The sequence below is a fragment of the Cololabis saira genome, chromosome 1, assembly GCF_033807715.1.
Source record: "Cololabis saira isolate AMF1-May2022 chromosome 1, fColSai1.1, whole genome shotgun sequence".
NCBI classification, from domain to species: Eukaryota; Metazoa; Chordata; class Actinopteri; order Beloniformes; family Belonidae; genus Cololabis; species Cololabis saira.
Window position 1 is genome coordinate 27,836,325 of NC_084587.1, and position 23,728 is coordinate 27,860,052.

The 23,728-nt window shown below is 38.8% G+C and overlaps 1 protein-coding gene across 4 annotated transcripts; it reads left to right on the top strand.

Moving 5' to 3' along the window:
* The first annotated feature begins 3,738 nt into the window (after window positions 1-3,738).
* On the top strand, window positions 3,739-22,691 carry sh2d3a (SH2 domain containing 3A). 4 transcript variants are annotated; one of them, XM_061719970.1, is made up of 20 exons: window positions 3,739-3,943; window positions 4,142-4,233; window positions 4,359-4,476; window positions 5,661-5,690; window positions 5,782-5,843; window positions 5,973-6,112; window positions 13,197-13,236; window positions 13,390-13,506; window positions 14,598-14,741; window positions 15,324-15,613; window positions 15,713-15,798; window positions 16,657-16,776; window positions 16,865-17,022; window positions 17,133-17,333; window positions 18,175-18,336; window positions 18,655-18,770; window positions 19,080-19,251; window positions 19,368-19,479; window positions 20,573-20,758; window positions 22,017-22,691. In XM_061719970.1, exons 2-20 carry the CDS (start codon window positions 4,144-4,146, stop codon window positions 22,205-22,207), a joined length of 2,535 nt encoding a protein of 844 aa, XP_061575954.1. In that variant the 5' UTR covers window positions 3,739-3,943; window positions 4,142-4,143; the 3' UTR covers window positions 22,208-22,691. The 4 variants fall into 4 exon arrangements, with proteins under 4 accessions (XP_061575954.1, XP_061575946.1, XP_061575962.1 ...); XM_061719962.1 differs by having other exon boundaries at window positions 3,740-3,943; window positions 22,014-22,691; XM_061719978.1 differs by having other exon boundaries at window positions 3,740-3,943; window positions 13,200-13,236; window positions 22,014-22,691.
* Window positions 22,692-23,728: the final 1,037 nt, after the last annotated feature.

A 23,728-nucleotide genomic window follows, 5' to 3' on the forward strand; every position in this document is an offset into this window, starting at 1 on the left:
GTGACATATGATGTTATAAAATACAGGTAGAACAGGGTCATAGCTAATGGTTTACTGAAATACAAACCGAAGAATAGTGGGTAAATTACAGTAATAGACTATGCTGATTTGAAATATCCTGCATACATTTAAATCCTGAAAACAATGTTGTTTTTATATAATTTAGTTTTCTAGACATTTAGCATTTAACAGTTAGCTAAGATGACACTTACAATTGTCCAATGTTCTCATTATAAACATCTTCATCATCCCAGCTAGTAGATTTAGCTTAAAAGTGTCATGCAGGCTTTTTAAACATTTTTTTTAGTAAGACAGAAATCTTATATCAACCATTGAAACAAAGGATTCAAGACACTTTTGGTTTTTAAACTTAGAAGTCTCTGCTGTTTGTTTAGCTTGAAATGAGTGTTTGAGGGAGGGGAAAGAGTTCAGCTCAGAGTTGGAGCAGTTGTTACCACTAGTTTGTTTAAGTTCTCTTGTGTTCTCGATGCACAGTTACTCTTCTGACAATAAAAGTGAAACTGTTACTCTTCCGACAATAAAAGTGAAACTTGCTCCAACCTGCAAACTTCCCTCTTTGCACCACTGTATGACAAGATTGTCAATCAGTGGTTTAAGTGCTTACTTAACAAATGTACATTAAAAAAAAGAAAAACCCACATTAATTGGGATACTTTGGTTGCCTCATATTGCACACGACACGCCACTTTCAAGATGAACAGTTTATACAATAAAGATCCAAAAGTGTGTAATAGAAAATAATGTTTTGTATAGCTCACTAACTTCAACAAGGAAATAGTGGAAGTATGTCTTTCCTTATTATAGTTATCTAAGAATAAACATCTTTTTTGACTGCCTCTAGTTACCAGAATGATCTGCCAATTTGAGACAGAGTCTCTCATTATCAAAACTAATTATCAAAACTAAAACTGAGAATTTTTTTTTCTTCAGAGTTGCATTTTGTTCATGTCTTCCTTAGAATCTCCGGATTACAATGATATCTAAAAAGGTGACGCATTACAGTAATAAAGTTGTAATCTGATTGTCTCATTTCCAATTACACAACGTTTGTTTTGCCACATACTGTCCATATCTGGTCTAGATCCTGTTTGTTGCAGAAGTAAAACCTGCAGCGTGAATCCTGAGTATGGATTTAATGTGATCTAGCTTCTCGTTTTTCAAAGGTTTGTTGCTAAGGAATCAAAATATGAGGATGAAGTGGTGGAATAGTGATGGGTTATAAATAGAAAAGCAAAAGGACATCATTTAAGGAAGGTCGTTGCCACTTTATCAGGTTTTGCTGATGGAGGTGCATCTATGATAGTTTTAACATCAAAATGACCTTTGCTCCGACCATCCCACTGCTTGCTTCCATCTGTCTGTATAACATCTCTGTGGGATATCTGCCGACATCCCGACATGCAGCCCCCCCCTCTGACCCCCTCAGTGTCTGCTGTCTACACCTGTTTATATAGTCGTCTCTGTAGTAGATCAACTAACCATGTATCAGTCATATGTACATCTTAGTTCTCCAGATAACGGATAATTAATACTAATATATCTTGTCTTATGCACCATTGACAATAAATATGTGTCTCCCCTCTCTATGTTCTTCATTCTCTCTTTCTGTTCTCCCTTTTCCTGCTCTACCCGGCAGGACGGTCTCCCCTTATGAACCAGATCCTGCTCAAGGGTTCTTGCCTCCTAAAGGGGAGTTTTTACCAATAATTGTTTGTGCAATACTTGCTTGGGGCTCATGTTCTGGGTCTCTGGAAAGCGCCTAGCAACTTATATTGTAATAGACGTTATATAAATAAAATTGAATTGAACTTTCTAAAACGGCAAAGATGCTCATCATTGCCAAAATAACGATTTTGGCAGATTACCAGCTTAGATTGCCAGTGATCATTAATAGAACAAATGATGCACTGCTGCTATCAATAATCCCAATAATTGCAATACCCAGTGAGGGATTGATTGATTAATTGATTGCACTTGAATGAGTGTAAACAATTTGAGATGGTAATGGTCAAAATGGTTAAAAACTGAAAATCCGACTGTGTATCATTTCCCGAACAGCATAGTTTTCATTTTCTATAAGGTGTACTATATGACTGAGTCAGTAAATGCGTTAACTTAAATGCAACATATGACCTTAACTCACACTTTCGTTTTGGTTTTCACTTCCTGTGCACCTTCTCCCTTCTGACCAGTGGCGACAAACTGTTCGAAGAGTTGCATTTTAGCTGCACAGTACCTATAATTGATAGATGATCAGCCACAGAAGCACATTTACACACACCATTTGTCCTCTGCTTATTTTTGTTTCTTTCCTCATCTGTGTTTTAGTTGGTTTTACACATGTTTAACCAAATTGTTTTACATCTTCCAAATTGTATCTATTTATTTTTCTTTGCATGTTCCTGAATGGATACTCATGGTGTCATAATTAAAATGTTAATTACTTGTATTGTTTATTTATTTTTTGTTTTGTTTAATACCACAAGGCTTTGGTAATACTTTTCAAGTGAATAAAATGTTTATTAATTAAAAACTACTTTGATCATTTTTACTGATCATACATGTTATCATGGCTTATAGTATAAATTACTAAAATGGTTATTTTTCATGTAAAATTTGTGGAAGTCACTTTTTATTTCAACACCAGGTGTCACTCTTATACACGGGAAAACCTTTCTCACAATTGCTGCATTTGTCATTTGTCTCAACTATCTGGAGAAGCAGAAAGTATCCCGACCAACAGTCTTTTTTACATAGGAAGGATCCTAACTGACCGAAATGTCCCGGATACATTCAACTGGGAGCCAATTTCTTTCTTTACCATGTCCCTCAACATAGGAAATACAGCATCCTGTATAAAAGAAAGAGTAAAACACTTTTCCATGATCAAAAATTACAATTAAAAGACCCAGCTAATATTTGTATGCTTGACCCATCTGAGATATGTTTGGGCTGAAAAATAATGCTCCTTATGGGATTGTTCACGGGTTCCATGTAGGCTCCATGTGAATCGCTTGCAGGGGTTATGCTCAGGTTCATGGGTACATGGGTACATGGGTATAGGCCCAAACTAGGTGTCCTATCTGGATCCCACTTGGGCCAACCACATAAGTGAACCATGGGGGGAATTTCACACAGGGCCATCATGAAACCAGGGGACAATCCCTTTTTTTTTTAACCCCATGTACAGTTTATCTCAGATGGCCCCCCACATGCAAATGTTGGCTGGGGAGCATTAGACAAAGTACCTCCTGCCTTTTTTTGGAATACTTTTGAACATCTTTTTGTCTCCCAGCAGAGTCACATCCCAGCTCAATGGAGGTGTGGTCAGATCCTCACTGCAGAGGCCATCTATTATAATTTCTCTCACCATATATTTTGGCACCTCATGACAAGTTTCTATGAATTCAAAGAAAAGCGCTTAAGAAAAGACGATGGGAAGTCAGTTTTTGGACCATGTGATAATACTCCAAGTCTGGAGAGCACATCAGTGTGCATGCATACCTGTCTCTGACCTGACATGCTGACGGCTGCCTGACAATGTAAAACCCCTCTTCTTGTTTTTTCTCTCTTCCAAGACATGCCTCTGCCTGATCTCTCCACCTCCCGAGAGCCCTTTCCAGTTCTTGTGCTGTGATTTGCTGATCTCTTCAGGGTGCTGCTTGCCCACGGTAAAATCTGATTGGCGTTTGAAGGGACCCTGCAGCTTTAAGGGGGGAGCGGGCTTCCACCGTTTCCACAAAAAGAAAGGGAGATGCTAACTTCATGACAGAAGTTACTCAGATGAGATCAGCTCTACGGGAAGAAGGAAAACGGAGGGAAATAAGAAAAGAATGTAATGAAAGAGATACATTACAGAAAGAAACAGTAAAAAAATTAAAAAACAAAAACCACAGAGGGCCACGGTAGATCCCGTAAACAGGTAGGTGTTACATTTTGCAGCTACTGGAGGGCAAACAGTACAACATACTCTGCTTATGTGTCAGTTTTACCGCTTTCTGAATGTAGGGTAATATCAAAAGTGAATTCTCAGACACTCATGCACAAAAACAAGTACAAGCATGTGTCTTAGTGTGTGCACTGGTATGTAATCTGTATCTTTTCTCTCATTGCTGTTCAGACATGAATAATCGCTCTATCGCCTGGTGGCTGCGTCAGATCAGCCTGCCTCAGTACACCAAGATACTAGAAAGTGAATTTTATGGTTTGGAGGTATGTAAATATAAAAATAAGTATATGTTTGAGCTTGCTGGTTTCTTAATCTGTCTTTTATTCTTTTCCGAAATGCTCATAATCCTCAATTCAGCTTTATTCCTTCTGGCTCACCTTCTCTGCAGGGTTTGCTGAATGTAACAGATGGAGAGCTAAAGGATGTAGGGATAGAGGATGCAGCACACAGACAAACCATCCTCACTCAGCTTTCAAGACATCGACAGAGGCTGGACCCACACTCCGGTAATACACGGAGGACGTGAGCAAATTAACATGCACACGAGGGCTGGAATGATTTAAAATGTGTGAAAAAGTTGTATTTACATGTAAAGGTATTACCATCTACAGCAGGGGTATTCAATTCTGGTCCTTGAGGTCTGATATCCTGCATGCTTTAGATGTTTCCCTGCTTCATCACACCCAGATACAAATCACTGTGTCAGACTTTTGCAGATGTTGCTGGCATGCTAATGACGAACCATTACTGTGAATCAGGTGTGCTGACATGGGGGAACATCTATAACATGCAGGACACTGGACCACCAGGACCAGAATCAAATACCCTTGGTCTACAAGATCCCAGGCTTAATTATAAAGATAACATGTGGATCCCAGAACACCAGAGTCTCTTACGGCTGCAGTGTATCAACAAATTTGACGTGTATCAACAAATTTGTATTGACTTAATTGAATAATTGATGCACTTCATATTACACACTGATGCTGCATAACAGTTGACACGATAATGACCTAAAAATGAGTCCACGTTTTTATGTTATCTTGAAAAAATCCTGCCAATATCTAATGCCAGTATTTTGTATTTAATCATTTTTGATGTTGGATGATTTGAACAGGTTTTAGTGTACTTGCATTCACAACCATGGCATTCTGTGTAAAAAAGAAAGAAAGAAAGAAAAGGAAAATACCTTTGCTAATATTGTGAGATAGATTGCAATTACAATACCTCAGAACAACATAAGCACAGGTTCTGCCATGAAAAAGAAATCCATGCACAACCACTAGTGGAGTAAGTGAAGGTTGCTTCCATTAGTTTCTCCTGCATTTAAAGCAAATAATGTTTTAGATGTTCATGAGAGACACCGGTTAATGAAAGTGTGTGTTTAGGCATGTGTGTGTCAGTTTTGATGAGTGTTTTCAATCAGAAGAGATCTGTATCTGTTGCGGTTATCTGTGCTGAGCGAGCCGGTTTATCAAGTAAAAGGCTGTTTTGCATGAATCAACTAACATTACTGATGGGACCTGATAACACAATCAAAGGCCTCACTGACTGTCACAGGTTAATAAATGTCCCCCAGTGTGTGAATACAGTAGATCTTTTAGCTTTGTACCAAGAGAAATAGCTGGGACCTATACTTGCACATTGTAATTACAATTTTCATGCTTTTTTTTTTCTTTCTTTATTACAGCTTCAGCTTTAACAAACAGCTTTGAATATGGTATGTATTTTATCTTCTTTACTTCTCTGAAAAAAATGTACTGCAAATATAATAGCCAAAATACTATTTTACAGTGTTTCTTCCCTTTCAGGTGAGCAGGTTGTGAAACGCAGAGTGAGACGAAAGCATTCCCTGGGATCATCCATGGATGTGGTGAGGCTGAAGTGTTTCCACCAGATTGACCTTCACAAAACAGTCTCTTTTACCTTAAAATTATGTAATCTGTGGCGTCAGATTGATCAAAAATAATAACCTTGGATATAATGTTACCATATCCTCCAGGAGAAGCCAAAGGATCTCTTTCGTCACAGTATTCTTCCCCGCCTCCAGCGCGCTGACAAAAAGCACCGCCTCTCTGCCTCCTGCACGCAGCTCCGCCCCCTGAATGAGGACAACGCTGTTAACCAGGAAAGCAAACACAGGTGAGCTTTCTTCCAGTGTCTGTTGCAGGTATGTCGGTTGTTACACTGAAGAAATGAACTTTCTCTTGGTAGTCTACTAATGATTAACTCGTACCTTATAAAAACTGTGTCAGACCTTGTGAGGTGACGCCAAAGTCACCTAACAATCACACAGAGGCAAAAACCGACTCTGACTTAAAGTGGTGTCAAAAAGTATGTGAATCCCTCAAAATAAACAGTTTTTTATTGATAAATTGGCCATAAAATGTGATCTTCGCTTCATCTAAGTCACAACAGAAACACAGTGTACTAAAGAAGTGTTCTCGAGCTCAAGCCATTGAAGGGAATTCGATAGCCCTGCGTTTCCCTGCTCCAACACAACTAGTTTTAATGAATGCAACGTTAAAAGACTTGTACAGACCTTGGTGACTAGCTAATGGTGATCATAATGGTGACGCTGTGCTAAGGCTTATAAAAGAAAACCTTTATAATTTCTCAAGTCTTAACTAAACACATTGATTAAAAATTCACAGTGATGGATGCATTCTTGGAGTTAATAGCTTGTCAGACACCTTTGGTACCTTTAAATTAGACCAATACAGGTTCCAAGACCAATTTTAGGCCATTTCTTATTAATGAACTGCTTCAGCTTAAACACATTTTTAGGATGTCTGGTGTGAGAAGCTGCTTTGAAATAAATGTACTGCATCTGGTATATATCCTAAAAGTCTGGTCCCTGACTACGCCACTCTCCAAGATTTCTTTTTTCTGCAACTATTTTTTGGTGAATTTACTACGGTGCTTCGGGTCATTGTCTCACTCCATCACTCAGGCCCTACTACACTTCAACTGACAGCCATCCTGACATTCTCCCCTTAGATATTCGGATAAATTGGGAATTTAATGTCCTCTGGATGATGACAACTAGTCCAGGTCCTGAAGCAGCATAGCACGACAAATCCATGACACTCCCTCTGCCATATGTGACCAAAATTCAATGTTAGTTTCATCAGTGCGCAAGAAATGTTCCCAGTATCGCTGCAGTTTGCCAAGGTGCTCTTTGACAAACTTTGGGCACACAGCCACGTTTTTCAAGAGAGCAGCAGCTTAATTTGTGGTGTTCTGCCACAGTGCCTGTTCAACAACTTACTATGGTAGACTCAAGGAGACGCTGGTTAGGTGGCTGTCAGGGCCACAGCATGGGAGTTACACCTTTTTCCTGCTCATCCAAGTGGTCAGTGACCCCTTATGCCCTGTGGGTGGGGTTACTGTTACCCTGAAAGACAAGACAGAAATATCATCACTCCTAACAACCCTTTATTGATTTTCAGTAACCCTTGCCTCTAAGGAAACCGTGTAACTTGAACTCTTTGCTATGGGGGTGAAGGTTTCAGATTTTTCCTTTAATTTGTCACAAGCTTTTTGATCCCCCTGCTTTTAGGGTGAAACAAATGCTTCATCTTATAGTGCTAAAGGTGCTGAAAATGAAGATTTGACAAATTGAAGTTGTCCTTCCAGAAAGAAGTATTCCAGTATTCCTGCATGATGTAAAGGAACAGTCCTACTCAGATTAACTAGGGTATTGCATCTGTGAAAATGAGCTGTAATATTTTCATTTATCAGAAGTGCAGAAGTTTAAAAGTATTATTATGTAAAAACAAAACCAGATGTGTATAATCTGGGGTAGAGATAAGTGGCGTGTCTTAATACCCCGAGTGAACTGACATTTTACATATCCAGACTTTTCTAGTTACTTGTTATAATACTAAAGAAAATGTAGGTCTTGACTTACCAAGGGTAAAAAATCTTGCTTTGCACAGTGTTCAATTTTGATATGTTTTACTTGAAGATTTCTATTACAAAAGCAATGCAGTGCAAGAGCTCTCAAGAAAAAATTGAGCCTCAATTCAAAACCGGTGCCCCCGTTTTAACAAAACCAACACAAAATAGAAAAAAAATTGAATTGAAAAATGACATCTCTGTTGGTGATCTATGGAGTGGAAGAATGGATGCAAACAAATAGAAGCAGCCCACAATTTCTTGGGAGATATATTCACAGGATAACTGTTAATATAAATACAAAGCACTGAAACTTGTTAATTACTAGTAACCCAAAACTGCAGCTGCAACAGAACAGCTGCTGTCATGGCACTCAAGGTCAGCTATATTATTATTACTGTTGTTATTATTATTATTGTTATTAAAACATTCTTTTTAATAATCCAAAAGAAAAAGTAAAAGAAAATAATGTTAAAGTTAAAATTGTGGGTTATTTCCACACATTAGACATAAAAAGGGCTTTTCTTAATAGTGTCAGCCGACTTTCTTTATGGGTGCACTTACACTAGGTGACCTGTACAATGCCCAAGCATGATGGATTGGTAAAATTTGGTTCGTTTGGCAAATGTGAGGGCTTCATATTGAATCTCCGGAACTGATTACTTTCTTGACTTACTTGTGATGTTTTGTTCACATCACAAGGCCGTCACAAATACAAAGGTATATGTGAGACCTGACTGTGTCCCACAGTTTCTTATTTTTGTCCTCTGTGTGGATTACCTAAGGCCACAAATATTTCCTTTTACTGTCCTTCCCTTTTCAAGGACGTAAACAAACCTCAAAGTCCGCCTCAGCCAGTCACTGTGGTCTGCTTGATTAATAGCGAAACATAACATATTCTAATACGAATAAATATGCTCAGTCAGTTCTGACGAAATCTTCACAATAGAAGGTGAAATGTCCAGTGGCCTTTTTTCAAGCCTTAGAGAGTTACCATGATCTAGATGATTAAGAGTCAACACCAATTATACACAAATGTGTCGATTTTATATAGTTTTACTGTACAGCTGTCATGGATGCTTAATCGACCAATGGAGACCAGAGCCAGTTTTTGAACCAGGCTCCAAAGTTGGACATTATAAAACTGGGGTCATGGGGGTTGACTCGCTTTTCGCTAATGGTCAATTGAGGAAGTGCCACTTGAAAGTTTAAACGTTGGCGGTTTCTTCAACCTGAGGAGAGAGCTGGACATAGAAATATACTCATTTACCTAGATCTAGTGGACCTTGACACACGTGTAGATCTTGATACCAAGCGGTACATGTCAGGTATTTTTGAAGAACACTGATCCAGATAATTCCACTCAGACCTGGATCTGTGACGTCACACAGTGCCCTGCAAATCTGCTGGCTGAATGTCTTTTTTTTTGGACTAATATGGCTCATTAAAAACGTTTCAAGACGTTGATCTACAGTACTGCTAAAACCACTCTAGAAACATTATTTTAAGACTTCAGTCACCCAAACGAATGCCTTCAAGCACAAAACTTTTTGTCCTCTTTAAATGAGGTCTGTCAAGTGGAGACATTCCTGTTAAAAACTAAAAGCCCTGGAGGTTGTAAAACAATCAAGAGACAGATCTTGCTGGGGGAGGTCATTTCACCTTGATTGCAGAGAAAATACGTGACAAAAAAAACCTGTCCACAGACTTCAATGTGCTGCCACAACATCTGTAAGCACGTTTATCAACTTTTTCAATTACTTTGATATGAAATCTGAAAATCCCCACTGAGTTATTTAACTTTAGGTTTGTGCAAATAAAAACATTTGAAGCGATGGAAGTATCTTAGAAATATTGGTGTGCAGCCATCTGCCTCCTACGGAGGAATATTAGGGCCAGGCAGGAGAAAAATAAAAATAATATTTTAGAGGAAGATTTTTTTTTTCATTGTGCAAGTCGAAATGTCAAGAAAAAAGTCGAAATGTCGAGATTAATGTTGAAGTACAATTTCGAGAAAAAAAGTTGAAATGTTGAGAAAAAAGTTGAAATGTTGAGAAAAAGTTGAAATGTCGAGAATAAAGTTGAAGTACAATTTCGAGAAAAAGTTGAAATGTTGAGAAAAAAGTCGAAATGTTGAGAAAAAAGTCGAAATGTCGAGAATAAAGTCGAAATGTCGAGAATAAAGTTGAAGTACAATTTCGAGAAAAAAGTCTGTTGAGAAAAAAGTCGAAATGTCGAGAAAAAAGTCGAAATGTTGAGAAAAAAAAGTCAAAATTTCATGAATAAAGTTGAAATGTTGAGAAAAAAGGCTACGAACTGTTGACTTTATTCTTGAAATTGTATTTCAACATTAATCTCAACATTTCGAGTTTTTTCTCGACATTTCGACTTTTTTCTCGAAGTGCACAAAAAAAATCTTTCCCTCTCAAATATTTTTTCTACTCCAGGCAGGAGAAAAATAAAAATATTTTAGAGGAATTTTTTTTTTTTTATTATGCACTTCGTGAATAAAGTTGAAATGTTAAATTTTGACTTTATTCTTGAAATTATATTTCAACAATAATCTCGACATTTCGACTTTTTTCTCGAAATTGTATTTCAACATTAATCTCGACATTTCAACTTTTTTCTCTCGACATTTCGACTTTTCCTCGACATTTCGACTTTTTTCTCGAAATTGTACTTCAACATTAATCTTGACATTTCGACTTTTTTCTCGACATTTCGACTTTTTTCTCGAAATTGTACTTCAATATTAATCTCGACATTTCTACTTTTTTCGACTGTTTTCTCGACATTTCGACTTTTTTCTCGAAGTGCACAATAAAAAAAATCTTCCCCTCTCAAATATTTTTTCTACTCCATGGCCCTGATACTCTTCCGTAGCCTGCTCCCCTGCCTAAAGCCTGAATTATGGTTCTGCGTTAAATCGACGAAGAAACTACGCCGTAAGGTACGCGGCGGTGCGCGTCGCCGCGGTACCCTACGCCGTAGGTTCTGCGTTGGTGTAACGCGGACCATAAATCCGCCTGCAGACCTGCCCGGGACCAGGTGATGGTCGGTATCCCAGGAATGTCAGGCAGACAGCGGCCTTGCGGCAGCGCGGCTTTGGGCGGGGAGGAAGAGCTCGGGAAAACTTGTGACAACTCGTCCAACTCGGCGCGGGGGGGAAAGAGGAAGGAGGAGAGGATAACCACGGCTGGGAAGAAACGCAAGAGAGAAAGAAAGAGCATTACAGACTTCCAGCTGTTGTTTTTATATTGCTGGTTTGGAGAAGGAACCGTGAAAAACATGTGCGGGACGGCTGAGCTGTGAGTCGGAGCGCGTCGGAGCGCGTCGGAGCGGCAGGTAGGACGTGGTGGTCGCTGCTGGGGTTAAAACCAGCAAATACCTCTGATAATTAACGCAAAATGTTACAACTTATCACTTTTCATGTTTAAAAAAAAAAAAAAAAAAAAACTTTGGACATGCTGGGTTTCTAACATTCACATATCTAACAGCTAGAAACGGCTTTGTAAATGGTGACTTTTGGACTGTTGTTACCTGTAACTTCGCCGGCGAACTAACCTGTTGCACAATTTTGAGGCACAGACGAAACTTAACTCTGCACAACATGTTCAGTTTGAGAACAAAAGGTATTAGAGCACGGTAGTAATTAGTGTTACTTCCATAAGTATAAGGGACATTAAGTCTTGCATAAATCTCTGGAACATTACAGGTGTTTTGCTGACCAACGCCCCTCTGACAGGATGTTGTTACCGTCATTCGTGTGTGTGTGTGTGTGTGTGTGTGTGTGTGTGTGTGTGTGTGTGTGTGTGTGTGTGTGTGTGTGTGTGTGTGTGTGTGTGTGTGTGTGTGTGTGTGTGTGTGTGTGTGTGTGTGTGTGTGTGTGTGTGTGTAATATAACACTATACACTTCACAAAACAGCTACAATGTAAAGGTTACAGTGATTTTCTTCTCCTTTGAGTGTTGACAGGAGGCATTATGTAACTCAAACAATAAGAATAATTCAAAGCACACAAATCAGCTGGTTAGAAGAGTCCAAGGAAAACAATTTGCAAATAGTTCCCCGCCCGCCCTGAACATTAATATAGTGTCGTTTAAAAGAAAAGAGAGTAATGTAAAAAATAGTTAAGTGACAAATGGAAAAATGTACTGATGGATTTTTAAAGGAAAGTTGTTTGTATTTGAGATGTGGTCAGACAAAGCAAGCAATCCTAAATTTAAAGTCTGATTTATTTTACTATTGCACTGGAAGAGTTCGTGAGAAACAGGATTTAGTTCTAGCCTGTGAATTCTTGGAATAAAACTGTGTGGAATGACAATAAAGAGATCTTGAATCTTTATATGATTTCATATATTTATAATTTATCTTTTTTATTATATAACTCAACCAATTATTGGATGTGATAGAGTTGAATTTAATGTTACAGGGAATATAAAAGACTTCATAAAATGAAAAGGCAAGGTTGATCCTGTCACTTGTGTTTCTTGTATTTGTTATTATAACTATTTGGGAGGTCTGGTTCCAGGTCCTGAATACAAGAAAGCTGGAAAGAGCATGCAGACTAGAGTTTTGTAGCAGTGAAGGCGACTTATTTAAAGCTCCACGGAGGACATGGGGGACATGTCCTTGTTGTAGTTTTCAGAGAACTGAGTCAGAGTAGTGTTTTAAACATACTGAAGATTTTCAGGACATCTATCAGTATTTATTTTTTACTTAATTTGATGTGAAGCTCAGTTCTTAAATCGAATCAATGTTCATATGAAGTAAAGAGGCACCAATTGATGAACCAGTAGTTAGAATAACATCCATCATATGCAGAGCTTTAAAGATTTTAGGTTTTATTTATGTATGTATTTTTCAATATTTGTTAGTAAATGCATCAGGTTGGAAAAAGCTTAACATTGTAAGGCTTAGCATGGACAAAAAGTAAAACATTATTTTTTGTTGTATGAATGTTGATTCTGATGTCCAGATGTGAAACCAGGATGCTGATCTTTATACCGAACGACGCAGGCTCAGATATAGATTTTCTAGTTTGTGGCTAATAAGATCACTGGGAATGATCTTTTGTAACTTCTGCCAGCTCTTCGTGTGGGAGCCTTGTGTTTGCAGAGGCAGGACGTTGGAAGCTAAGGGAGGAAGGAAGGAGGAAAATGAAGCAGGCTATTAAAAGTCTGTTAGTTTGTGTGGTGTTAATGACAGACACAGACCTTGGCCTTCCATGCTTGTACTTTTAATGTTCAGGGGAAAAACGTCATCATCATCATCATCATCATCATTACATAGCCCCAAATCAACTTTTGGCTCTCATTTTTCAGCAGGAGGAAGAGTATCAGTGCATACTTCAGCCACCTGAAGGTAAGAAATTAACCAAACGACCTCTCTGTTTCTCATTTGTTTGACATAGTTTCCTTATTTTTTTTTTATCCCGACATACTGGTATATAAAGCCCCACTCAAACACGATGAAAGCATTAGGACAAAGTGCCGTTTGCTTCTGTATACCTTGTAGGTGTTTGGTGGTCGGAAAGACATGGACTCAATGAAGAAAGAGCTGGAAGAGGAGCTGAAGCTCGGCACTGAAGATCCGAGGAGCCATGCGTGGTACCATGGACCGCTCAGCCGTGAGGTGCAAATTAGACCATACTCTGCTGGGTTTATGCCTCATTAAATATTAGAAAACATAGATATCAGTAGAATAAATTGTCTGTTTGGAAAATATGGTCTTTTTCTATCTTGTTAAGAGAACTCATGCCTGCAGGGTGAAAAGAACAGCCAGTGGCTGAAGTGAGCATAAAGCCTATGATCTGGCTCTGCTCAGACACAGTCTACCCACCAATACTAATAAAGCCAAAAACAACTTAATGGAGCCTTGTCCCCACCTTGAGGTTGCCAAGCAACAAGTGACGGCTCAAAAAGGTCATTCTGCTTGAGCAGGATGTACACTGCAGGCAAATTCAATACTAAATGCTACACGTTCAGTATGTGTATTAAAACCCTAAATCAGAAGTAGTAATGGTAGGGAAAGCCAAAGAAAAAGTGCTTCATATTTACTTTAACTTTTATGTAGTTTCATGAACTGTGTAAATCCGGTATGTTTCCAACTGTCAACTTCAGTTAACATTCATCCATTTTTTTTGAAGTTTCAAACCTGCAACACTTCCAAAAAATATTGCCACATTGAAAGTCTGTAAATTTATAATGTGGCTGCTCCTTCTTTTAACAGTGTTGTAAATCTGGTATTGTGGATGATGAAGTGAAGAAAAGCTGCAAGCTGCAACATGTGAAATTGCACAACAGTAAAGGATGTTTTTTTTTGTTTTGTTTTGTTTCCCTTGTTTTATAACACAAACATCATTGGGTGGTGTTGTTTACCAGAAAGTCACACTTTAAACAATTTAGTCGGCTGCATTTATATTTGTACACTGCATAATACAAAACGTCTGGTAATAACACAGAAGCATACAGCTCAGTGTCTCTACAGCAAACATTTTTAGGTTGAACTGTATTTACGTTTTTAGTCTGAATACATTTTAACTACTAGGTATGAGAATTATATAATAATGGTCAGTAAACAAAAAGGAACAAAAAATGCAGTGCCCACTATTGCTCCATCCTTGTAGCGTACACTGTGGTTAACTTCCATTTATCATGAGTTTTAACTTGAATGTGAATCTTTGAGGTCCATCTGGCAGAGTTAACCTGCTGATTTGTCTCCAGGCTGCAGAGTCTCTTTTTGAGAGGGATGGCGACTTCCTCGTCCGTGACTCCAGTTCTGCACCTGGTGACTATGTTTTGAGCTGCTTTTGGAAGGACGGTCCCTTGCACTTCAAGATAATACGAGTTGTACTTCGTCCCAAAAAGGTGTGTCTATATAACATGTGCTGATGCACACAAAAAAAGGCGGTGGGTGGGTTTTATTAGTTTTTTAAATTATGTATCAAGCAACAACATTATTTTATATCACATTTCATTGAATCTCTCTGGACTTTTGGTGCTTTGTTAAGCAGGACAGGTGACACGAAGATGCCCTTTTGGAACTGGTGATTGGCAATATTTGTTCATTTAGAGACTAAATGATTTGTGAAATATTTGTGATAACTCCAAAAATGTCGGGTTAAAAATAAGTTATATTTACTTTGTGACACAATACTTAGATTTCTACTAAGGTTTATATTTACTTTATCAAATTGTAAATGATTATATTCATAATCAAGGACAACTGCTGAAGAAGGAGATCGATAATGAACCAGTGGGTTTTTCTTTTTATATGGAGTTGTTTTAAATTTTTTCTGTGATTATACTTCTGAAAGGTAACTGCTATGTATACAAACTACGGTAACTTCTACTAAAACTCAAGCTACAATAGCTAATAGATTTGGCCTTATTTTTGCTTTATAGGTTCTTCCCTGATAACTTATGAGTGTGCCTCCGTGTCTGTGACAGGGATACTCTCGGGAGCTGTTCCAGTTTGAGGAAGATCGCTTTGACAACGTTCCCGCTCTGATCCGATTCTATGTGGGCGGACGTCGCCCCATCTCCGCGGCTTCGGGTGCTATTATCTTTCATCCAATCAACCGGACCCTCCCTTTGCGTGTCATCACTGAACGGGATGCAGAGCTCAAAAGTAGCAGCAGCAGGCCGGGGACCGGAGAAAACCACAAGGAGCACAGCAAGAGACGGAGCTTCAGCTCCGCACACAACGACACACTGCAGATCATCAATCCACTGTTAAGGTTCGAGCAAGTGTAGCTGCATGCAATCGTACATATGCTTGTATTTATACATGTAGACGAACATAAAAGTTTGACTAAACACTGTCTTGTGTGTTGCAGGAGTGGAAGTCAGCCGGCAAACTTGGAGAATGTTGGGCGGAGGCCTTCACTTCAGTCTGCACAATCTGATAGCAACCTAAGAACAGGTAGCTTATCCTGCACTAGCAACCGCTAATGTCTGACAGACAGAACTATGATGAACACATCAATATTTTATCATTTATGAGTTATTAGTCTTAATGTAGGGACAGCAAGCTGTGGAGTAAGTAATCTTATGTTTGAAAAAGACTAGTTGAGGCCTTTTGTGAATGCAAGCTGTGACAAAATGAAAACTCAATTATAGACTATGATCTGAAAATGACTTTTATACTGTGAAAGAGAGTTTTCGGGATTTTTTACTTAATAACATTATGTTTAAGGCCTTGAGTAGAGGGACATGTGAAATAAAGTTGTTTAAAGCCTTTTGTGACTCCAGAGGGAGCTGTGCAACCTTGAGAATACTTAAACTTTGAAAGGGGGCAGGGGGGGAGGGGGGAAGTGTGTGACAAGTTGGAGAGAAATCCGTTTACCAGAAACCAGCCTTCATCTTTTTCTATGTGAGGCTTAAAATGTTAGTAGCTACATCAGGCATCAAGCGCTTAAACAGCAGATGTTGATGGGCACAAAGATGCCATCGATGTGCATCGGTTCCAGACAGAATCTGACAGTGTGACAGAATGGCAATTTTTAACTGGTGGAAAACGCAAAGCATCATATAGGTATGACGCTGTATATGAAATAAGTGTTGCCATTTTAAATTCTTGCAGTGGGTAGTTCTTCAACAGAGACAGATGTTTCAAAACAGTGAGGGGGGGGGGTTGGATGAGCGAATATTAAATAATGAGGATTATTTAATCAAGAAATTGCCATGCTGGATGTAAGGTTTCTTTTAGAAAATAATATATAATTGTTACTGTCAGTAATACAGGTGGATTTTCTTATTTCTGTTCTTGTTTTTCCTCCAGGCGTTCCGCAGAGCACTCAGCTGGACGACACGGGCCCCGAGCCCATCTCCCCAGTGTTTCGTACCGGCAGTGAACCCCTGCTAAGCCCTCGACCACGTCACACACGGCCCTCCCATCCAGGTGATGTGCAAACATGAGCACATCCCAAGCTTTTCTTCTGTGAATATGCAGAGGTCCTCTATCTGAAGTTCCTGCTCTGTGTCTGCAGGTGGTGGTGTAACTTTGCGAGGCTCAGATGGGCAGCTACACCCCAGAGCTCCTCCTAAACCTCTCAGAGTCTCTGCCATTTTCCCCAACTCTGTTCTTCCCCCACCCAGAGATCGGGCTGTAGACCCTTCCTCCTTCTATGATGAATTGGTTGTACAGGTGAACACAAATATTTTTTTCTCATCTCTGTTTTGGAAAAGAGAGAGAGAGGAAAATATTAGCCCCTTCCAGGCTACAGTACCTGTAAACCCTCACGTTGTTGTGTTCAGGTGCCACAGTCGAGGCGGAAGGGTCATGTGGACCGACTGCGGGCAGAGGAGAAGTGGCAGAGCCGCGCACGCCTCACAGAGACTTCCTTTGGGTTGTTGGAGGATCAGGAGAACGTAGAACCATCACAGCTGCCGCCTGACAAAGAGCTTCAGAGGAAGGCAGCAGAGGAAGCGGAGGACTGGAATTTTGAAAGGCCACATGTTAGTATGAAAAACCCAACACTTTATTCTTTCTATTATTCACAGATTCCTTTTTTCTTAGCAGGTCACGGGCCATTCTGGCAATTAGTTTTTTACTGACTCCTCATGATATATTAAAAAGGATATGAATGAAGGAACTTGTGAAATCTGTCAAATGTAATCGATAAAGCACGAAACAGGTCTATAAGTAGATATCCAAGAATGTGCAAGGAGCAGTTTTTAGGTGTGTAATTTAATCAAGAAAGACAATTTGACACAAACAATAAAGGTCAAGCATTAATGAAAAAATGTGAGAGTAAAAATAGAGATGAAAGGGGAATTAATTTCTAATTAAAATCACAAAACTATTGCTATTAGGAGATGAAGTGAACGTTGTGGTCATTTATATAAAACTGATTATTTTGGAATGTTTTACTACTGCATGAGGCCACACACGTGTCAACATCTGTAAAATTGCTGTGGGCAACACTACAATGAATTTGCTACATAAAAAGCAACACAGAAGTAGCACAGGTCTAGTAATATTTCAGATTTATTTCTAAAAGGGAATAATGAATGAAGCTTGACTTTGAAATGTTATATCACAGTAAACTGCAGTGGCAGTCTGTGAGAAAGATCATAGTTACTGTAGATATCAGATTATAAAGTGCCAGTTAAAAATAGGATGTCTTCTGCAAAACATAATGATCTTGTACCTGTACCTTGTATCTCACCTAAACCTTGTAAAAAAAGTGAAATTAATAATCAGGGTACTGTTATCTACCTGGTTATTTGCAGTAAGAACATTCATAATGTGTGCTGAAACTTTTACATACTTAAAACATTGTTAACTCGAACACAGATGGAGACAGAATCCTGTTTCCAGTTGGACCAGTTTGATTCGCTGCTGTTGCCGGAGAACAATCGACCTTTGGAGCCCAGCGTCCTGCTCGTGGTCAAGGAGCTCTTCAACCGTTCGGATGCCAACACCACGGCTTTGCACATGCTCAGTGTTGACTGCCAGGTAGCCCAGTGATCTGCTGCTGCACTGTATGTTCCTACAACTGGGAACGCTGACTTTATTAGTGTCAGATTCATAAAAGCTTTAAGGGAGAAAGAAAAAGTCTGATTTAATTGTTATTCTAAAAAGGCCCAAAATATATGCAGTTTAAATTAAGGAAATGTTTCATAATAGTGCCTGGATAGGTTCCGGCTTGTAAGCAGTCAGTAAGTTCAACCAGACAAATTCCCTTAATACCGAGAGTAGCTTCACTGTAGAATTGATGTAGTCCGGATGTAAAACCAGGGGGAGTTTTGATGCATTATTGTTGTGCTATTGCAGGTGGCACGTATCGTTGGGGTGACTGATGAGCTGAGGAGGGTTATGGGAGTAGATTCTGGGCTGGAACTCATCACTCTGCCACATGGACATCAGCTACGACAGGATTTGTTACAGAGGTACAGTACCTTCCACTGACACGATCTAAAACGGGTGTATGTTTATCAATGAATAAGGGGATAAACACAAAGTAACTTCTTTTATCTTTCCATGTAGACAGTTTGTATTTGATTGACCTTGTAGAGGAAACAGGAAATATTACTTAGTTCTCGTAGGCGGGGGGTATTTCTCTGGTTTACAGTTGCTCTGTGGATTGCCTAGACTTAATGGGCATTTCATCATGTTGGGGTGACCTCTGTTTGAGTAGATCGATACTGCAACTTTCAGTTTTTTCCTCCACTCACACTCTTTAATCTGTATCTTACTAGGCATCATGTAATATCACTGGGAGTTGCTGTAGACATCCTGGGCTGCACAGGGACTGTGAACCAGAGAGCAACTGTTTTACACAAAGTAATCTTGTTGGCTCAAGCCCTGAAAGATCACGTCCACAACCTTTACTCCTTCTCGGCTGTGATGAAAGCTCTGGAGATGCCTCAGGTGGTTTACACACGCCACATATTTCATTAACTCATATGAACCTGTTAGAATTTTTTTTTTCTTTTTTTTCCTTCCCCTTTAATACTACTTGTATATTTGTGCTTACACATGTTTAGATACAGCGCCTGGAAATGACATGGCGAGCACTGAGGAGGAGCCATACAGAGAGTGCAGTTTTATTTGAGAAGAAGCTCAAACCCTTCATGAGGTTGCTGAATGAGGGAGATGGTGAGCATCGGTGTTCGTCAGAGAGGAACCTTACATTCATCTGAGGGTACAGCAGAGGTGTCAAAAGTATTCACATTCATTACTCAGGTAGATGTATAGATACTAGAGTTTAAAAATACTCCTGTAGAAGTTGAAGTATCAACTCAAGTTTTTTACTCAAGTAAAAGTATAAAAGTACTGGTTTCAAAACTACTTAAAGTATAAAAGTAAAAGTAATGTAAGGGGGAAAAAGCCATTAAGGACAAAAGCCATTGAAAATGAATGCATCTTAGTATAATGCAAATATATTAAAGAACCATATATGTGTACTATTGAGCATTAACATGTGTTTCAGAGAGCAGACGCGTACAAACCAATAGGGTGTCGGAATGGTATTATGTTTATACTTCTCATCAAACCACAACCAAATTCACTCAATCCGGATGGTGCAATTTAACTGGATAGTTTTTTTTTTAAAGGCCGAAATGAAATAGAGTAACAAGGCTGTTTTTAAAATGTAAGGAGTAAAAAGTACAGATAATTGCGTGAAAATGTAAGGAGTAAAAGTAAAAAGTCGTCTCAAAAATAATTACTCCAGTGAAGTATAGATAACCAAAATTTCTACTTAAGTAAGGTAACAAAGTATTTGTACTTCGTTACTTGACACCTCTGGGGTACAGACATAATATATGGCACCCAAGAACAAGTGATATTAGTGTCACTGCACAGTATCTGAGATTATAGTACGGTGCAAATATAAAGATGATATGATTTTAAATTGACATGCAGACTAATCGATGATGAGACCTTATAAACAAACTGAAAAGCGTTTGTAGGCTACAAAAAACACAAGCAAAACTTTTTGGACTAGCTAATGGAAACTTCCAGAGTTAAAACAATCCAAGGTCTATTAGTAGAACATAAGTAGTGCAAACTTTCATTAGGGACCAATATGAGGTTATTCTGAGCAGTTTTAGTTCTAATGGAAAATCCTTTTTTTTTTTTACACCATTTACCTACTGGTTACGGAAAATGCTCTTCAAATGTTGCAACACTGTGGCTACAGGAGTTACTGTGTTGCAGTGAATGGGATGGTCTTCATGTCTGTCTGCAGATTCTGTTGTCCAGGGAAGTGTCGCCGTGCCGCATCTTATTCCTCTGCTGATGCTGATGGAAGGTGAGGACCCGGTGGAGGACAGCGAGAAGGGCTGTCAGCTGCTCTACGACGTCCTCCAGGCAGCTCGCAGTGCTGCCTTGCGCGCCCAAGATTATAAGCAGCATGCACACTCTTTGCTCATAGGTATGCAATGCTCAACCACACATCATAAGCCTAAAGATGCTAGTAGTAGTATATATGAGAAGTAAAACAAAAAATATTGTTACCAATGCTGAGTTAGAAATGATGATCAAGTGGCATAAATAAGAGGGGATCAAGAGGATGTGGAAATGAGGGAGAGACTTTAAAGCCATAAAATGAGAAATTACTTTTTTACTTCAGGGCATTCGGTACTGAAAGGAACTTCAATAAAGCCTAAGATCTATGTCTTGGGATCAGTTTGCAAATGTTAAAGTGTATGAAAATGCAGTTAGAAAAGACTTCTTTAGAAGAGTTGTCAGGAGAAACTTCTTGCTAAAATGAACATGTTTGTTCCGTTTGGTTCAGTCTATTGTGTCTGAACAAACCACAGGAATTTAGTTACAATGTCCTTTAAAAAAAAAAAGAGACCAAAATTTATATGTTCGGCCATAATGCACAGTGTCGTGTTTGGTTAAGACCTAACACTTCATATCGGCACAAAAACCTCACACCAGCTGTTCAGTTTCGTGGCTTTTGTGGATTCAGTCATGGGGGTGGAGAAGTGATGAACTGAGCTTGTTTCGCAGCCACTGGACCTGTGCAAATGGGGTCAGCAATGAACTGTTTTTTTGTGTTTTTTTTTTTTTTTTCAATCAAAGTGGTAAAGTCACATATAAAGCTATCTCTTTGACAGCTAAACCTTAGCTGAAAGTGGGTCATGTGGCTGAAAAAGGGACCCAAGCACACCAGTAAATCTACGGCAGAACAGCTGAAAATCAGAACAAACAAAGCGTTGCAATGGCCCAGTCATTGCAGTCCCTGTAGCAGCACCTTGACAGAGCTGCACATCATTGAGAGCCCACAAGCCTCAGTGAAGTGAAGCAACATTACAACAAGTACATTGATTTGACAGCTTGATAATTTCATACACAAAATGCTTACTTCATATTACTGCTGCTAAAGGTGCCCCTACAAGCAGACAAAATGAACCGTTTGGCTTCTTCAAATTTGGGCATCAAATACTACTTCTCAGGTCAAACAAGGTGTCCCTGAAGTCTGAGAAAAATTAATCATAGAAACTGCTGTCAAATGCTATGAATTAATCTGCTCATTTGAGGGGTTCTCGTCAGAAGCTCATTGTAAAGTTGAGCCAAAATTAGCTGTGGCAGGAAGTAGCAAAATACAACTTATTGTGAAACTGGTGCTTGTGTACATGTGTTTGCGCTCTGATCAAATGTCTGTCACACTGTTTCATTAGCAGGCTGGCAGCCAGTTCCTGAGCTACTGGAGGCTTTCCGGACAGAGTTTGCCCTGCGGCTACTTTGGGGTCAGCAGGGGGCACTCGTGGACAGAAAGGAGCGATACGAGAAGTTTGACAAGATTCTGTGTGTGCTCTCAGATAAATTGGAGCCGGTGGAGCTCACGCCACAGCAAGCAGACCCTTTATCCTGAGCCTGTTTTCCAGGTGGAAACTGACATTAGCACTTTCCTCTCTTCAGGAAAATATAAAGCAAAGACAAGTGTTTCAGCTGAGCCTCTGCATATTTAGCGAAGAAAGAGATCTCAGTCATGAGCTCAAACAGATGGAGGTAAAGTACATTTGTCCTTATTGAAATACTGTACCGTATGTTGAGCGTGTCAAGGATCAGTGTAACTTATAAAGACTATTTTTAACTGGAATGGGTGGACAAACCTTTACTGTGAAAAGGCTTTGGATTCATTTTCCTTTTACAGGAAATTTGAAACTGTTTACAAATCATTTGTAAAGATCACTGTTTGTTCAATCCAAACCACTTTTTTTTATACTTGAGATTTCAACAGACCATCATGTACATCATTCACACTTGGCTTTAAGTCTAAGAAAGAGACCCGTTTGGAAATGTGTTTTTATTTCCGTTTTTGCAATACATTAAAAAAAAAGAAGTACTTTTGTCAATTTGTCTGTGTTATTTCTCTTTGTTAACACTTAAAAAGCACAAAAGACAAAGGTTTTCTCTTTTATACTTTATGATACAAGTTAATACAGATATTTAAAAAGAGGGTTATACAACGATATCCCTCAAATGTTGACAAAACATTTACTATACCATGTTGTATAGAAACAGATAGGTAAACTTTTTGTGGCTCATTAAGAAAAATATCTATAAACATTTCAGGTATAGCCTTTTATAAGTTCCAGTCAGGAGATGAACATCCCTTTTGAAATATATCCATGTGCTGTTTATAATTTGACACTGGGATATACAAACTGTATACATTTCAAGTAAGAATTATGAAAAAAGGTTTGGACCTTTTTAATTCAGGGGTTTTGCAGAGTAGCATAGAGAAATATTAAAATGTTCACAGGCTGAAAATATAAAATCAGGAGTCGATGGATAATTACATTCACTGTTTTAATCCTTTTTTTAAATCCTGATTTTTAAAAGCATAACTTTAAAATAGGGGTGCAACGATTAGTCGACGTCGTCAACATAAGTCGTCTATAAAAAATGGTCGTCGACTAATTTGACTATTCTCGGCAAAAAAATAAACAGTGAGGCGTATATTTTCTCCCTTCCAATCTATGCCGAGAACTGCATGCGTTTAGCCACGCGTTTTTCAACAGCACGAGGTATCGTGCTCTCTTTCTATCTCTGCTGAGTTGCACATGTGCAATAGAGTACAGCTCCAGGTAATCAATATGGAGGCATCCAATGCAACACTACGGCGCCTGGCAATAAAGTTCATTAAAACATGTAATTTTGGATGAAGTGTCCATCTTTCATGTCTTTAATGTATAATTAGGCCATAATTTAAACAACCTCATGCAAAATATAAAAGTTGAGAGCTAAATAAGACCAATTTAATACTTTAATAAAAATGAGAGTCATAATTCGATTAGTCGACTAATCAATCGGGATAGTCATTAGTTGCAGCCCTACTTTAAAATGCTTTATTTTGGCTCAGATGGTGCTGGAACAACATTATTTTTAT

Excerpts from the sequence above, each read along its gene's own strand:
- sh2d3a (XM_061719962.1), top strand. The coding sequence starts at position 4,144 with ATGAATAATCGCTCTATCGCCTGGTGGCTGCGTCAGATCAGCCTGCCT. Across the intron at positions 17,334-18,174 it reads GGAATTTTGAAAGGCCACAT|ATGGAGACAGAATCCTGTTT; the intron begins GTTAGTATGAAA and ends ACTCGAACACAG. Across the intron at positions 18,337-18,654 it reads TGCTCAGTGTTGACTGCCAG|GTGGCACGTATCGTTGGGGT; the intron begins GTAGCCCAGTGA and ends GTGCTATTGCAG.